Here is an 18,724-nt window from a genome sequence, read left to right as displayed (position 1 = left end):
GCCAGGTTCTGTTCAAGCTGATTCTGCCAAGGCAGTGGTATCCTTTGGGGTTTTCTTCAAGGGTTTGGACACCAGTTCCATCCTTGAAGCTGCTCCTTGGTCTTCACACCTTCACTAAACATTACAAGTTGGATGTCACTTCCAGAGCCAGGGTGGGTTTCGCCAAGGCTGTCCTTCATGGGTTTGTGGAGAGTTCATCCTTGCCTTCCTCCTGCCATTCCCTACCGTAGCTTTTGTACTCTCTCATAGGTTTTGAATACTGCCAACAGTGATATGGAACAGCATAGTACAGTTTAAAATCTTACCATAAAAGTAGATTTCCTTCCCTTTGTTGTTGCAGGATTCAGTCCCTCCCTCCTGCCCCCTTTTCTTTTCTTCTGAAAGGAACATCTGCCTGGCTGAGGGGTCTTTGCCCCTCTCCATAGGGATCTAATTTTCCATGAATGTACGTTATCCTCTCTCCTGGGGTGGCTCTTGTTCACTTCAGTTCTGATTCTGGAGTATCTATACATCATCTGTATGCCTTACACTGATGCAAGGATGCTGATATGATTTAAAGTCTTTGATATGCTGGCTGGATGTGGGGCTATCCTTGGCAGGAGATCCCACAAGTTATGAATATTGAAACAATGATATGGAAGGACATATTTGCCAGTTGACTGGAAAGAAGGTAAAAAGGTATACTTGAGAAACTCTCCACAGATAGATCAAATCTTGGATGGCGTCAAATCTAGCTTCCATTTGTGAGGATCTGCCTACATCCTGCTCAGCTTATCTGCCACTCAACTTTGCTCTGACAGAGCTCCCTGATTGGAGAACAGATGGCATAATGGTTAAAGGTCTTCACCTCCCATGCACAAGGTACAAGGTTCAATCTTGACTTCTGACCAATGCCTGAATGGAGTTTGTATGTTCTCCATGTCTCTGTGGGAATCCTCCCACCTCCTAAAAACATGATGAGTATTTCTGCCTCAAATTCATCCAAAGAATGTAGTTGTGGGCAGCAGCACAGACTCTAGATGGTGCCCTACGGGGGAAGATTTGTACACAACAACTTTGGACATAAACTATGATGAGCAGTATTCTCTAGACAAGAGAACATGGATCACAGACTGTGTGCCATGGGAGGGCTAGCCACTTGATGGTGTTAATAACTGGTTCTAGGTGATTTGGTCACGTTGCCTAATGTCACCAAAAATGGTTCAGGACATGGCCTACACTGACCTATGCCAGGGACTTATGTTAACGGCAAGAGGAGTGTATGTGCACCTACTGGCCAGTGTGTGCCCAACATAAAGCCCATCATCCCTGGATCAATAAGCTACTGGCTGGCCACTGTCCAGCTTGGGTTACCTGGGAGAGCTCTGTTGACTGAAAGCTGGACATAAAACCAGTTAACCTCCCAAACATGAACTAAAGACTGCTACACTCAATGTAGGTTCACTAGCAGGACAAAGTTTAGAAGTGGCCAAATGTGATGGTAAGGGGAAAGCTGGATATCCTCTGTATCCAGGAGAGAAGATGGAAGGGCAGCACAGCAAAGACTCTTGGCTTGGTACCACTCAGGAGGTGGACAGATTAGAAATGGTGTGGGAATTGTGGTGAGGGAGAGGCTTTAGAAGACAGTGAGTGATGTGATTAGAATTAGTGAGACTCATGGCAGTCTGACTCCAGTGTAAGGATACAGCAGTCTTCATAATTTCATTCAGGCAGCAGTTGTACGACCTATTAAATAAAGCAGGACAATGTGAATTGGTGTTGATAATGTGTGACTTGAATGCACATATCAGGACAGGCAGAACAGGATATGATGACTAACTGGGTCCACATGGGTGGGGCAACAGTAATAAAGGAGAGGCCATTCTGGACTTCTGTCTGGCAAATGGCTTGATGGTGGCCAACACACAGTTCAGAAAGACAGTCAAGATCACATAGAATGGCCAACATGCAATTTGGGTAGACTTTCTCCTAGTAAGAAAAGGACATTTTTAGTAGAATCATGGATTGTAAACTCATTCTCAATGAAGCAGCCACCCCACAGCATAAACCACTGATTGCTACAAGCAGTGGTTAGCGAAAGCTGTAAGGTCAACAGAGCCCAGTCTGAAGATCCGGAAGTTGACTAGAGAGAGCACAAAACTTTAAGGAAATACTGAAGGTTCTAGTACCTCAGGAAGAAAAAGCAAATAGGTAGAGATGAAGAAGAATGGCAGCACCTGAAAACAGCATGTGTAAGGACTGTAGAGCAAATATGTGGCTGAGCCAGGTATGGAAATAAAGTGCATAAGGAAAGCTGGTGGTGGAACGCAGAAGTCCAGGAAGTCATCAAAATAAAGGAGTTCAGAAAAAGTGGGAGAGAAAAAAAAAAACAGAGCATGCTAAGAAGGAATACTGGTTGACTAACAAGGAGGCTAACAGAAGAGTTTCAATAGCAAAGAAAGCATCAGGGGCTACCCACCAGCTTCCAGAAAATGACCACGTAGACGGCACAAAGAAACTATAAGGCTGCAAGGCAAAGGCAAAGATAAAGACAGTCAGACACCCTTCATCATAAAGATGCCAGCAACAACCTGCTTGCCAGTCCACATGAAATAAAATGTAGTTGGAAGCAGCACTTCCAGCATCTTCTGAACGAAGAAAACCTCACTGAAGTTGTACTGCCCCAGATACAGCCTACAATGAAAGATGAAAAAGGTACCCACCTTACAAAAATAAGAAGAGCACTAAGGAAAATACAGTAATGGAAAGCAGCAGGCTCAAACACGGTCACAGCAGATATGATCAAGGTGTTGGGTAAAATAGAAGAGAAACAGCTCCTGAGAGTACTCATAGCAGTATGGAGAGAAAAGTGTATCCCAGACGATTGGAGAATAGGCATACTAGTGCCAGTGTTCCGGAACAAAGAGGACATCTACAACTGTGGACAGTACAGAGGCACCAAACTCCTGTCACACTGCATGAAAGTTCTGGAGATGATGACTGACACATGAGTATGCAGAATAGTAGAAAGCAAGAGGGAGCAGTTCGGACTCATCTCAGAATGCAACATATTTGACTTGATGTTTGCAGTACAACAGACAGTTAAAAAGATAGAGATCAGGAAAGGGTTCATCTGGCCACTCCTAGACTTGGAGAAAGTATATGATAAGAAGCCAAGAAAGCTGATTTGGACAGTCCTGAGGTGGTTCAAAATCCAAGAATCACTGGTAGAATTAGTGCAGGCTATGTATGAGGACCCAATAACTCAAGCACAAACAGTGTGTGGCCACACAGAGGAGCTGGAAACAGAAAAACAGTATGGAAATGTGAAGCATAAAAATACCAGTAAAGCAAACAGCCTCTTGAAGTGACACAACCCCAGGATCAGAAGGGAGTTGATAGTCTTGGCAAATGGGCTCAAATCCAGTTAAAAAAAATAAGATGCAAAAATAGTCACAAATCTTGGCAAAAATCCAACTCACAAGTCTCGTTCCAGGTACCACACGCATTTATTTGGACAAACCAAACACTGATATGAGAAACAAAAAACATAAACCAGGTGAAGAGCTTTCATCCTTAATACTTGGGACCTCTTCCTGAAGTAGCAATCTACCTGGAACAAGACTTGTGAAATCGATTTTTGCCTGTCTGCCAAGACTTGTGACTATTTTTGCATCTTTTTTTTTTTTTTTTTTAACTGGATTTGGGCCCGTTTGCCAAAACTAACGATTCCCTTCTAATCCTGGGACTGTGTCACTATGAGAGGCTGTTTGCTTTACTTGCAGAAGGGTTCACAGTGGGAGTGGGTGTGCATCAGGATTCAGCTCAGAGTCCACTGCTATTCATACTAGTGATGGACTACATTAGCAAACAGGCTGAAGGGGACAGATCAACAAAGTTGCTGTACACAGATGCTGTGACATTACAGGCAAACTCTGAGCACGAACTTCAGCAAAGGATAAGGGAATGGAATGCAAACCTGAAGGCATATATGATGAAACTGAGTACAGATAAGGCAGTTGTAATGGCAGCAAATGGGGGAATCAGAAGAAGCAGAGAATTAAGATAGATGGGACACTAGTTTAACAAGTTAACAGCTTCAAGTATCTGGTAGGGGTAATTGATGGAAAGGAAGTCTGTATGAGGTGACAGCTAGAATCACAAGGGCTGCAGCCAACTGGCACAGTCAGAGGTAATGTATGACAGAAGAATGCCTACAAAGCTGAAAAGTAAGGTGTACAAAATAGTGGTGCAACCAATACTACTGTATGGTACAGAAAACTGGGCAGTAAAGGCAGAGCAGTTAAAGAAAATATAAGTGATGAAGATAATGTGCTCGAGACAGGTAGTAGAAGGAACACTATGAGACAGGCAATGAAATGAGGACATCAGGGCAAAGGCAAATGTAGCTCCAACTGCACAGAAAGTCAAAGAGAACAGATTACACTGGTTTGAGCAAATCTGCAGAAAAGCAGAAGGCAATCTGGTGGAGATGATTCCGGACAGATAGGAAGGCAAGAAGAAATGAGAGTGCCTTACAAAACAATGGATGGATTTTGTAAGAGAAGACCAGTGACACACAGACTTGACTGTCAAAGAAGGTAAGACAGTGGCACTGAATTGAGAGAGATGGCAACAGTTGACATGACACCCTGACCCCATGTAGTAAATGATGAAAAAAAAAGTGTTGATAATGAATTTTGCTCTGAATTGTAGGAAGCCTGTAGAGTATGTCTGCTTACCAGCACTTTGAGTCTGTTTTCTTCCTTGCCAAAACTGGACGAGGGAGCAGAAAAACCCTTGGAAAATTTAGAGAAGGAGGGCCTAAATCTGTGAGATTCCCTGTATCAGCTTACTCCTTCTCATCGCATTTTTAATCATCTCTGCAGCAGAGGAACCAAAACCAAATATCTATCCAAAGATGAATTTAAAATTTCATTTTTTACATCCTTCTGGAGGTTCTGAGAATGCAGCTTGGCAAACCTCAACACAGTACCACTGGCAACAGCTCCAGACATTGTATCAAGAGAGTCATAAACACACTTTAAACAAGGACTAGTGACCTGAGAAATGCAAGAAGCAAAGCTATACAAAGCAGATTTTTCCTCACACAAAGGACATGCAGATGCAACAGGTTCCTGTCATGTAGTCGAACTTTTACAAGTTCGAACCACATATGGTTGAGACCATAAGTTCAAATTTGTAACAGTTAAAGCATTTCAATGGAAATCTCCATAAGCGGAGGTTTCCATTTTGTTCAATGTGGTGCGATCTCAGAGTTGGTATATTTAAGTAGCGGGGGGTGTGGAGGGTGCAGGTGGGCTTGCCCCCCCTGCTTAAAACAGTTTATTTTGTTTTCCCTTTTTTATTTTTTTTATGCATAGTCAAAGTTTTGCAACTTCGAACATAATGATTCGAACATTACACGTTTGAAGTTATAAAACTTCGACTATGTGATATAGACCCGATAAAACATACATCATACTTCCAAAAATTAGTCAGAAAAAAAACTAACGTATGAGCTTGACAATTCAAAATTCTAAACATTAAAGTTGTACAACATGCACTTTTTCCCCCAAATTTATGAGGGAAGGATTAGAGTTAGCAAAATGCTTGGCAGCAGCTGGATTGACTAATACTATAGCTGATACTGCTGAAATGTACTACTCACCGATAAGGTAGCGGTAAACAGAAAAAGTAAAAGTAAAGAAAAATCAAACCGCTACTCCACAGCCGTTTTAAATATGTATTTTTAAAGTATTTATTAAACAATGTTAAAATCTGCTTCAAACGCAACACTAATTATCAGGTTGATCACCAGTCAACTCGATTCCTTCTCAGTGAGAACACCACTACTTATAAAAATAGACACAAATGTTCTGTGTTTAAGCATATAAAGCAAATGCGGCAAAGGTCCTTCAATGCATTCAACTATATCGTAGTACTTTAAATGTCTCTGCGATATAAACCGCTTGCTGAAACAAAAATAGATTGTACTCGAGAGAAATACAAAGCTCAATATTCAAAGCCAAATAACTGACAGTGCTCAGAGTTCTCTCACAATATAAAGCACTCCATAAAAGTCATAAGCATTTCCTGCTCTGTTGAACGTAAAACTAAAAACTTTCAAACTGCACTTCATCTTGCGCTTGCATATAGATACATGAATGTTTGGCACAACAGAACTCTTCAGTACGAAATTCTAAGTAGCAAAATTCAAAGAACCAGTAAATTCTCCTTACGTTGGAGGTGTAGATGTAACGTCCCAAATCAACTTACTATAAGCGCTTTTGGAAAAACCTTCATCAGATCATACTAAACAGGGACATCATTGCTCGTACTTATACCAAAGTTCTATCCAATAGGATTCAAAATAGCAGACAACACCTTCTTCCCAATTATCTCCATCCATTCAGCAGCATAATTCAGTAGCACGCCTATTTCTCAACCAATAGTAGGTCTCCTTGCTTTAAGTATTGTTTTAAGTGGAATTACTGCATTCAAACCAGGAGCTCGATCTGCTCATAAGTTTACAATCCATTTGGTTTCACAAATTTCAGTTTTGTTGGTAATATCACCTTTTTTAATGTCCTCAGGTATTTTTTCAATAACTTTAAAGAAAACTATGACTAGGAAATCTTGATACATGCACCGCCAAGGCATTATGAGTATCCCCTCTTCGAATGTCTCCTAGATGCCGTAGTAACCTCTTCCTAAAATTCTGGTTAGTTTTTCCAACATAGAAAGATGGACATTCTTTACAGGTAGCCAAGTAAACAACATTTTTGGTAGCACATGTGGCCTTACAGTTGAAAATAAAATCTCTATCCATTCCTGGACGTCTAAAGATGTTATTGCTATCAATGTGTCCACAAGCAGAACAATTACCACATTGAAAAGTTCCTTTTCTTCCTACTATAGCAGGTCTCTGAAAACCATCTTTCATACATAAAAGACGTTTGATGTTTTTCTTATTTTTATAACTATAGTGCGGACTATCTCCTACTATAGAACGTAGTTTTGGATCCTGAGTAAGAATGGGCCAAAACTTGCTGATGATTTCTCTAATCTGTTTATTGTCTGTGGTATAAGTGACACTTAATCGTATATGTGGTAGATTCTGCTTCTTTTTTATTTCAAAGGCTTCAAAATTCTGCATATTCCTCATACGAGGTCTTTCCATATTCAGCTCAGTGTCTCTTCCTTAAGTAACCACGCACTCGCAGGCAGTCCTGTAAATTAGCTACCTCTTTCTGAATTACAGACTCCTGCGTACATCTCTTATTAATTCTTGAGATCTCATTCTTCATGATGTTATTGGTCACATGTCTTGGATGCATACTACGTTTGTGGAGATAGTGATTTCTCCAAGTAGGTTTCCTGTAAAGAGTTGTCTCTATTGTCCCATCTTGGTTCAACTTAATATTCAAGTCTAAGAAATATACCGAGTCACGTGACATTTGGCTAGTGAATTTCAAAAATGATGTAGTTTCATTCAAATATTGCTGAAATAACAGGAAATGAGCTTCTTCCCCTTCCCAGAGAAGGAAAAGGTCATCTACAAAACGACCATAGAATTTAACATTCTGGAATCAAGGATTGAGGTTACTTAAGATAAACTTGCTTTCCCATTCCGAGAGGACAATGTTCGCATAACTATTGGCACAGGGAGTGCCCATTGCAACCCCCCATCGTTGCCAATAGATAGAATTCCCATAATGAAACAGGTTCATGTCCAGTATAATTTCTAGTAGAGAGCATATTAAGTTTACATTTATGCTATTTCTATTCACTCCCTCAATGATTTTTCTTACTGATTCAACTCCAGAATCATTAGGTATTGACGTAAATAAACTAGTGACATCCATGGTAATAAATAACAAATCTCCTTTTTCCTTTTTAGCTCCTAAAGATTGTGTCAGCTTTTTCAAAGTCATCTGTATCCCTGATGACACTGGGAATATCCAATAAAATTTCTTGGATTCCATTAACCACCCTTGCCCAGATACTATAGGGCGTAATGGCGGATTAAAAGGATCTTTATGTACCTTGGGTAGTCCGCTGATAGAGGGAATGGTAGGATGTTCCATCTTAAAGAAATGATATTGATCGTTACTTATACTACCTTCTATGAACATAGAATAAAGTAAATCTTGAATCTTATCAACATGCTTTTCCAAACTTTGGACATCAACTTCCTGATATGTTGTCGTGTCTTTTAACATCTCTCCCATCTTCATTCTATACCATTCAGAAGAAAGAACTACAATAGCTCCTCCTTTATCTGCCGGTTTTACTACAATTTCATTATTGCATTGCAGCTCTATCAAGACTTGTCTTTCTTGAGATGTTAAATTATGATAGTGTTGAACATCCTTACTCATCCTTAGTTGCTCTACTGCATCAGTACACATACGAGAAAATAACTCTACTGCTGGATTATTCATAGGTACAAATGCACTAGGTTTCCTAAATGTTTTATTCTCTGATTCTTTGTTCCCAAAAATGCTTTTTAAAGTTACATTGCGTGCAAAATATTTCATATCTATAGCAAATTCACTCAAATCTGATTTTAAGGAGGAAATAAATGTTAAACCTCTCTCCAACAAACTTATTTCATTCATCTTTAAGGAATATATAAAGAGGTTAATAACTAATGAATTCTTGTTTAATTCATTGTTTTCTTTCGTTTCCTGTCCTGACTCATTGCCCGCGGGTTCCTGTAAAAATTCTTTTTCAGGAAAACCGGCAGATGCTGATTTAATGGAATATGGTTCACCCCTTTCTTGGGAATGGTGCCTATGTCCACAGATTTATCGATCACTTCCAATGGAATGTCTGCTTCAAGGGATTTGTCCCCATGTTCTAAGAGATTCACCCCTTCTGAAGCTGTGACATGAATCCCTTCTATGGGGTCCAGCTGAATAGATGCAGTTCGCAGACCTTCTTGGGGTATATGTTCTTTAGTTCTTGTTAGGGGTCGTTCTCTATTAGAGTCTCCTGGAATATTTTTCTTTTCATTTTTCCTTTGTGGATGTAAGTCATTCCGTCTTTTCTCTCTAGGCCATTCGAATATCCGACCATTCCTGAAATCCATGATGTCTCTAGATAATTTCTTAATCGTCTGTTCTTTTATTCTTGTCTCATACACATTTAAATTGAATTGTAATGTTTCTAGCTTCACTAACCGAGAGTCAGTTAGAAGTAGTTTCTCCAATTCAGTCTGTTTCTCTTGAATCAAATTTGTGATCCTTTGCTCTTCAGGTTTGAAAAACTCTATTAACAGGCGCATATAACGGAAGGTGGTTTCCAGATTTATTGCCTGCCACTTTGCCAATAACTCTGGATACTGATTGCCGTAACTAGGCATACATCTGACTCTCATTCCTCTTGGGATAACCTGCTTGTGCATACTTGCTTCCATATGGTATCTTTGCCAAGTCAGTCTTTTGAGGCGATAAGCAGCTGCTTCCATCTCACCCAAAATAGTGTCAAAATGTATCCCATCTGTGATATCAGTCTTTGTTAAATCAGAAAAGGAGTCAAAATTAACTTGAAGTAGTGGATTTACAGCCCCTCCTGTAGATTCCACCTCTAAGTTACTTGACATGAAAGAAAACGCTGTCCATGTCCTATCAGTCGTTAGTCTTTCATTGCTGCCATTCATTCTTTCTGCCATGTTCAGTGAGTAAATACCACAAAGAAAACAAATACTGCTGAAATGTACTACTTACCGATAAGGTAGCGGTAAGCAGAAAAAGACAAAGGAAAGAAAAATCAAACCGCTACTCCACAGCCGTTTTAAATATGTATTTTTAAAGTATTTATTAAACGATGTTAAAATCTGCTTCAAACGCAACACTAATTATCAGGTTGATCACCAGTCAACTCGATTCCTTCTCAGTGAGAACACCACTACTTATAAAAATAGACACAAATGTTCTGTGTTTAAGCATATAAAGCAAATACGGCAAAGGTCCTTCAATGCGTTCAACTATATCGTAGTACTTTAAATGTCTCTGCGATATAAACCGCTTGCTGAAGCAAAAATAGATGTTACTCGAGAGAAATACAAAGCTCAATCTTCAAAGCCAAATAACTGACAGTGCTCCGAGTTCTCTCACAATATAAAGCACTCCATAGAAGTCATAAGCATTTCCTGCTCTGTTGAACGTAAAACTAAAAACTTTCAAACTGCACTTCACCTTGCGCTTGCATATAGATACACGAAAGTTTGGCACAACAGAACTCTTCAGTACGAAAATAGTAAATCTTGAATCTTATTAACATGCTTTTCCAAACTTTGGGCATCAACTTCCTGATATGTTGTTGTGTCTTTCAACATCTCTCCCATCTTCCATCTTCATTCTATACCATTCAGAAGAAAGAACTACAATAGCTCCTCCTTTATCTGCCGGTTTTATTACAATTTCATTATTGCATTGCAGATCTATCAAGACTTGTCTTTCTTGAGATGTTAAATTATGATAGTGTTGAACATCCTTACTCATCCTTAGTTGCTCTACTGCATCAGTACACATACGAGAAAATAACTCTACTGCTGGATTATTCATAGGTTCAAATGCACTAGGTTTCCTAAGTGTTTTATTCTCCGATTCTTTCTTCCCAAAAATGCTTTTTAAAGTTACATTGCTTGCAAAATATTTCATATCTATAGCAAATTCACTCAAATCCGATTTTAAGGAGGGAATAAATGTCATTCGAATATCCGACCATTCCTGAAATCCATGATGTCTCTAGATAAAGTTATTGAAAAAAATACCCGAGGACATTAAAAAAGGTGATATTACCAACAAAACTGAAATTTGTGAAACCAAATGGATCGTAAACTTACGAGCAGATTGAGCTCCTGGTTTGAATGCAGTAATTCCGCTTAAACCAATACTTAAAGCAAGGAGACGTACTATTGGTTGAGAAATAGGCGTGCTACTGAATTATGCTGCTGAATGGATGGAGATAATTGGGAAGAAGGTGTTGTCTGCTATTTTGAATCCTATTGGATAGAACTTTGGTATAAGTACGAGCAATGATGTCCCTGTTTAGTATGATCTGATGAAGGTTTTTCCAAAAGCGCTTATCATAAGTTGATTTGGGACGTTACATCTACACCTCCAACTTAAGGAGAATTTACTGGTTCTTTGAATTTTGCTACTTAGAATTTTGTACTGAAGAGTTCTGTTGTGCCAAACATTCATGTATCTATATGCAAGCGCAAGGTGAAGTGCAGTTTGAAAGATTTTAGTTTTACGTTCAACAGAGTAGGAAATGCTTATGACTTTTATGGAGTGCTTTATATTATGAGAGAACTCGGAGCACTGTCAGTTATTTGGCTTTGAATATTGAGCTTTGTATTTCTCTCGAGTAACATCTATTTTTGCTTCAGCAAGCGGTTTATATCGCAGAGACGTTTAAAGTACTATGATATAGTTGAACGCATTGAAGGACCTTTGCCGCATTAGCTTTATATGCTTAAACACGGAACATTTGTGTCTATTTTTATAAGTAGTGGTGTTCTCACTGAGAAGGAATCGAGTTGACTGGTGATCAACCTGATAATTAGTGTTGCGTTTGAAACAAATTTTAACATCTTTTAATAAATACTGTAAAAATACATATTTAAAACGGCTGTGGAGTAGCGGTTTGATTTTTCTTTACAATGCTATAGCTGATGGGTCAGATCTGGGATGAGTGTATAGAAACTGAAAGACTATGGAACTTTGTACATTCTACCTGCTTTCTTGGGTACAACTGGCTGGATATCAGGGAAACCACAGGCTGCAATAAACATCTTCCAATGCTGGCAGCACTGGGGGATGGGAGGAGATTCTTGGAATTCCAGATGTAAAATTTTATAGTGTTTTCTGAGGGACCGAAAAACTTAGTCTTGTCCCACTGAAAACACTGGCACATTCTGGAAATTGTCTCTTTCTCAGAGAATCCTTGACAGGGAGATTCAGACTACATCCTCTCCTCTGAGTCAATCAAAATTCTGAAGAGAAAAATCTGTATATGTTCTATCACATTCTTCTCCAGATTCATTTTCTTGAATCTCCTCAAGAAAATGGAATCTTTGTCTATTACCAGAAACCATCTGATAAGGATAAACAGTGCATACAAGACTCTGAGCCAGACTTAATAAACCACTCCTGTCCACTGTAAAGAGAGCAGGAGAAGATAAATGTTTAACTTTCTGTTTCTTTATGACAGGAAATTTAGAGCAAGCAAGGTTTTTAATGGTAGCAATAGTTTCCCAGGTGATTGGCACAACATTCTGGTTAAGCAAGGACACCTTCCCTGCCACTTCTCCTAACACCATCAAAAGTGTCTCCTCCTTGTCCACTAAGGGGACCCCAACAACCATAGAAGACATGACTAATGCTTTGTCCATAGTGGCTGTACGTGCATCACCACATGAATCTAGGGGAAAAGATGAGTGGTCTGACAAACCAGCTTTTGCCACAGAATGTCACCCATCTATAGCTGAGGCAAATTGCTAGCCTGCTGTAGTGGTAAAAGTTAACTTTTTCTTTCTGTGACTGGAAGAAGAACAAGACACTGGGACCAGCAGTTTATTGCATGGTCAAGCAGAAAATGGTACCTCTTCCCTTGGGAAACAAAGCAGCATAAGCATGTAAAATATCAACAGCAGTATAAAGTCACTCTTTCCAACAAAAGCACGGTAAAAACATTCTAATAAATTTTACCGGACCCAAAAAGAAATTTAAACAGTTTTGCCACAGAAAAAATGGATTTAGAATGTTAACTCGATTTTTAAACTACCAAACTCAAAAGAGCACTCTTGTTTAAAAGTCTAGCAAAGGCACAGGACAGTCAATAAAATCACATATTCCTAGCTTTAAAAAGTACTTCCCCACACAGGAAATTAAATTTAAACATTAAAAATAATACGTGGAAGGTTTTTCCCCAGAGGGAACGTTTTTGCCCAGCAATGGAACAGAACAAGCCAAATGTTGATCCTCAAAACCAAGGTAGTTCAAAAGTATGGACACAGTACACTTGGAGCCACAGTTCACGATAAAAAGGTTGCTTTAATATTAAAATGCTGATAGAAACAAGTAAAATATACGTGCTTTTGTCTTCTTAATGAAAACATCTGATAAAACCATGTTTGAAAAATTGAGGCCATACACCCACCAGTCTAAATCACATGAATGCCAAGCCCCAGTGATGTCATGTTTCCTTTGGGAGGATTTAAAGAGGATATTTAGAAGATTTAAAGGGACATGCAGGTAAAAAAACTGACATTAATTGCAACAGATTCAAGTTAGTTTATACATATGTTTCTAATTTTTTACATACTAATAATGTACTGGCAACTTATTGCAGCCATCACCTAATGATTTCAGTTTTAAAATTCAGGTGATGGATACTTGGTCATTCCAACCAGGCCAGTTCATGGCATTAAGTTTCAATTGCCAGCGAAGTTCAAGTTTTTCCCAGATTGAGTGTTCACAGGCCCCCGTCTATCTGACAGGACAAATTGTTCTAAAATGAAAAATATAAAGGTATGGTCAGGAAATTCCATGGTATGTTTGGAAAGAGCATTGGTATCCTTTTTAGATCTAATGTCATAAATGTGCTCATAAATTCTTTCATGTAGATATCTTTCTGTCTTACCAGCATTAAACCCTTCACAATGTTGGCACTGAGCACAATAAACAACTTTAGTAGAATTATAATTAAAATATTGTTTGGGTCTAAACTGGACACCTTTAATGACAAATTGACAGTCAAAATATACTTGCAATTCGAGCAACAGCAAAGTGCAGAAGAGAGTGGTTGTCAAAGGCCAAGTCATCCATGCTGCCCAAATGATCATAAATGAGGAAAGGTTTTTGGATGAATGCAACCTGTTAAGGGACATGTTTTCAAAACATGGATATCCACTTACTGTTAGTAATGAATTAATGATCAAGGTCATGAATAAATGTGAAAGGAAGCACTTTGTACTCTTCCTTGGGCCAACAGTGCAAGACCATTTCAGTCCATCGGTTATGGGTACACAAACATCCATACATATCACTAACAGGATCGATAACTATAAGAATTCCTTTATTACAGTATTTCATCCCGACAGCTACCATACTAGAGGCATGCTTACTAAAAATTGGAATATTCTGACAAATGACAAACACATTAGAGAACATGTAGGTTTGGCTTCAGCCATTGCTTTATAAGAAGGGGCAAAACCTCGAAGCTTTATTTGAGAAGAAATCAGTACAACAATCAAAGCACTTTGGGATGGCAAAAGGGAGCTGCTGCCTGTATTGTGAGTATATTTTAACTGGTAATTTGTCATTAATGGTGTCCAGTTTAGACCCAAGTAATATTTTAATTGTAATTCTACTGAAGTCATTTATTGTGCTCATTGTCAACATTGTGAAGGGTTTTGTGTTGGTAAGACTGAAAGAAGTCTACATGACAGAATTTATGAGCACATTTATGATGTTAGAACTAAAAAGGATACCAATGCTCTTTCCAAACATACCGTGCAATTTCTCGACCATATCTTTACATTTTTCATTTTAGAACAATTTGTCCTCTCAGATAGTGGGGGCCCGTGGACACTCAATCTGGAAAAATGTGAACTTCGATGGCAATTGAAACTTAATGCCATGAACTGGCCTGGTTTGAATGACCAAATATCCATCACCTGTATTTTAAAACAGGAATCTTTAGAAAGATGATGGCTGCAATATGTTGCCAGTACATTATTAGTATATAAAAAAAATCAGAAGTACATGTATAAACTAACTTAAATCTGTTGTAAGTCATATCAGTTTTTACCTGCATGACCTTTAAATTTTCTAAAAATCCTCTCTAAACCCTCCCGAAGGAAGCATGACATAAGTGGGGGCTTGGCATTCATGTGATCTAGACTGGTGTATATATGGACTCAAATTTTCAAACATGGGTTTATCTGAAGAAGTTTTCATTAAGAAGACGAAAGCTCTATATCTTTTACTTGTTTTATCAGCATTTCAATATTAAAACAACTTTTTATTGTGAATTGTGGCTCCAGGTGTACTGTGTCCATACGTTTTAACTATCTTAGTTTGCAGTTTGTTCTTTGTGGATTACAAGCTGATCCTCAAAAGCCTGCACTGGACACTCTCTTCAATGGCAGGAAAGCTCTGAAAGGCTTAGCACCCAAAACCTGTCTTTTTAGTCAGATCAGCTCAAGCTAACTGATGGTTTGGGCAAATGGAAGGTGCCCTCTGAAGCTTTGGAACCTGAACAGCTGTCATATCCTATGTAAGATATAACCCATATAGCTTAGGCTACTGGAGCAGTGATCAATATGAATATGAAGAACATCTTAATGTATGAACACAACCCAGTTTTGACACCAAATCAATAAAATCATCTTTTCCATGCATTTCATATATGTGACTCATACTTTCAGTATTAAGAACTATTTTCTATCCACAATATTATTTTGCAATAAGCTTGTGATATCTTTACAGCATGAACTATAGTTGACCTTGCCCTAATTTCAGGTGGTAGGGATTAAACAATACTGCTAAAAATCTAAGTAACAATAATAATGAAACTGGATAAAGCTATGAAATGCCACTTCAGTTTAGAAATGTGGGTGCATACCTTTTGTCTCACACCTTTCAAACCAGGCACTTCTTCGGAGAACTTTACAAAAATTGTGAGCAGTCATTTTACAGATCAAGGCAAAGATATTTTAAATGCAATTCACTGAACAACATTAACTTCTATGTGCAGTGATCCATTTAAGAGTCCACTTACTTGAGAAGTATCCTCGTCTCTGTGCATAACACACCCCCAGTCCACATACTGCTATCACCATTGCAACCACGACCACAGAAATAACAATGCCACCAACATGGAGATAACCTGTGAAATAAAACAAGGTTTACATCAATTGATCTTTGACAGTATGAGTACAGAAGAAAATCTGGGATGTTCAAGAAACCCTTATTTGACATACACATTCACTATATTTGAAGATATTCAAGGCAGCCTTCCTAAGCAAGTTTATATAGGTTCCAATGTGTTTACTAGACTAACAACCACAAGGGCTTTTTTAAGCCTAGATATGCATTCCAAATCTCTGACAAGTTCTGATACCCTTGATAATTGTAAGCAGGGGCTTGGAAGATGAAACATTTATAAGCAGGGGTCTCTGAGATGAAACATTTACACTTTACCTGTGTCCATTACAGATATAGGTGCCAAGCTAGAGATGAATTTCCTATTTTCTATCCAATTTTCCAAGTTACTCTTGAATTGGGTTAGGGTGGAACTCTGCTTCACATGGAAGGGGGAGCCTGTTCCAGAGAAGTAGTCATCCCTGGAACACATACTTGTCTCTCCAGCAGTTCACATTTATATCACAGGAAAGGTTTAAGTCTTTAGACTGGATAATTCTGGTGCTGTTTGATTTGAGGATATGCAGGAGGTCCATCATAATTGGGTCTGACAACGCCTTGTATGCCAGGCATAGATCTCCCCCTCAACAGCCTGTAAGAGACTGAATACAGGGATAGGCCTTAAGGCGGTCTGCATAAGACACTTTACTTATACCCTGTATTCTTTTAGTGAGGAACCTCTGTGGATGCTCCAGATGTTGGATATGCTTGGTTAGGTACACATCAGAAGGGGCACTGTACTCAATGATAGGTCTGATGAATGCCAAATACAGTGGAACAATGATTTCCTTGGACCTAGATGCCATACTTTCATTTATAAGTTGTGCAACATAGAATAATTTATTCACTTCTGTAGACATGTGATGGTCAAAAGCTAGATTATTGTGTGTGTGTGCCCCTAAGTCCCCGACTACTCAGTCATCTCTAAGGGGTGTGTTGTCAATATGACTGTTACCAGGGGTAGATGACTTCCCGAAGGATACTATTATGCATTTTTAGCCCATGGCTTTGAAACCAATTGCTTGTCTGTATCAGCCCTTCCTGGAGAACATTTATGTCAGTGTGGAATTCAGTGACAGCTCTTAATTTGCAATCATCTGCAAATTTAGTCAGCCAGAGATCACTGACATTGGCCATGACTTCAGAGAAGTAAATGCCAGAAAAGAGCAGTCTAAGGACTGATCTCTCAGGGACTCCACTTGTGGCTGACCTCTTTGTAGAGGTGGACTCCACAGTTCTAACTTCCTGGATCCTGTCTGTGAGCCAATTGGCTATCCACCAAATAACCTACATATTTGTACCTAACCTACTGAGTTTGTCAACAATGACCAAGTGGGGTATTGTGTCAAATGCCTTGTCCAGGTTAAGTTAGGCAGTGTGAACCATTTTGCACTAATCCACTGCTTTGGTGACCTTCTAAAAAAAGTCCACCAGGTTGAGTTGGCATGACCTGCCCTTGATGAAACCAAACTGTATTGGGTCCAGTGTCTGGATGTTTATTATACCATTATCGATCATTTCATGATAATTCTTCCCATGGCTTTGCATACAAGACTAGTGAGACTTATGGGCCTGTATTTTCCAGGGTCTGTAGATGGCCCACCTTTGTGCAGAGGGATGACTGTTGCTGTTCTCTATTCATAAGGCACAAAGCCTGTTTGGAGGCTACAGTTAAATAGCAATTCCAGAAGATCTGATAAGGTCATGTTTCATGCTATTTAGAAGGCATCCTAGGATATTATCTGGGACACTGATGCAGTGTTCTTGGCTTTAGAGAGACCATTAAGGAACTGTTCCCTAATGATATTAAGGGGAGTTCTATCTGATGGTATTTCCTGAGGGAAAGTTGAGGGGGAGAGAGGGGTAAAGCTGGAGCTGAATTTGTTGGCCAGTAGGTTTGCTTCTGGCTTCGTATAGATGGTTCCATTTATAATGAGCTCTACACACAATTGTGTATTGCTTTTGAGGTTGTGGACATAGCTAAAAAATGCCTTGTGATTGTCCTTGGCCTGGGAGGCCAAATTTACCTTAAATATGGTTTTGGTAAACTTTATCTGTCCTCTAAGTATTTTGTCTAGTTTGATAAGAGCACTTTTTTCCTGCTGGGTGTTGCACCTACTAACTTTTGCCATGGTTTTCTTCCTTCTGTTATACGGCCTATTGATTTAGTGATTCCACCAGAGTGGCTTGTTTTCTAAGTTAGTTCTGTACTTCTTCGTGGTGAGTACAGCTGCCTCTATGCAGCTATTAACATACCTCTACAGGGTTTCTGTGAACAGTTTGGCATAGGCAGCAGTGTTTTCAGGGTTTATGGGGGTTGAAATTTTGCCAGTTTATCAGTTAATAACAGGAAGTTAGCCTTAGAGTAGTTCCTGAATATTCCAGGGAAAGCTGGGGATACAGGTTTTATTTACACTTCCAAAAAGACCACTTTGTGATCTGACCTTACCAGAGAAGATATTACACTGGGGGTGTGCAGCACTCTCTCATATTAGTCACATTAGTGAAGACCAGATCCAGTATGGTTGCACCCCTGGTTGGTATACTTACAATCTGGTCCAGGGAATTTGTGTTTTACAAAATCCAGGAATCTCTGTGCCTGTACATTTTATGTCGTATAGAATTCCCATTTAACAGTGGGGTAATTAAAGTTGCTGAAGAATATGGTATTGGGTTGGATACTGAGTGTTCCCAATAAGTTTAAATACATGGTAAGGTGGGTCATACAAGGAGACCTAGAGCTTGCAAGGAAGTGGTACTGGATTTTGCCTATGGTGATTTGAACATGGAGTAAATCAAGT

The 18,724-nt window shown here is 39.1% G+C and overlaps 1 protein-coding gene across 2 annotated transcripts in view; it reads right to left on the bottom strand.

Annotated features, from left to right (window-relative positions):
* Positions 1 to 18,724, bottom strand: part of JAM2 (junctional adhesion molecule 2) — an 844,759-nt gene that overhangs the window by 261,072 nt on the left and 564,963 nt on the right. For both annotated transcript variants that reach the window (XM_044071361.1, XM_044071360.1), the window contains exon 7: positions 15,781 to 15,888. In XM_044071361.1, coding sequence (XP_043927296.1) covers positions 15,781 to 15,888 — 108 coding nt within the window. The remainder of the gene's footprint in view (positions 1 to 15,780; positions 15,889 to 18,724) is intronic.

Source organism: Protopterus annectens, chromosome 5.part0 (assembly GCF_019279795.1).
Source record: "Protopterus annectens isolate FY-2018-M chromosome 5.part0, PAN1.0, whole genome shotgun sequence".
NCBI classification, from domain to species: Eukaryota; Metazoa; Chordata; order Ceratodontiformes; family Protopteridae; genus Protopterus; species Protopterus annectens.
The sequence above is the reverse complement of the archived record's forward strand: the minus strand, read 5'-3'. Positions and strand labels throughout refer to the sequence as shown.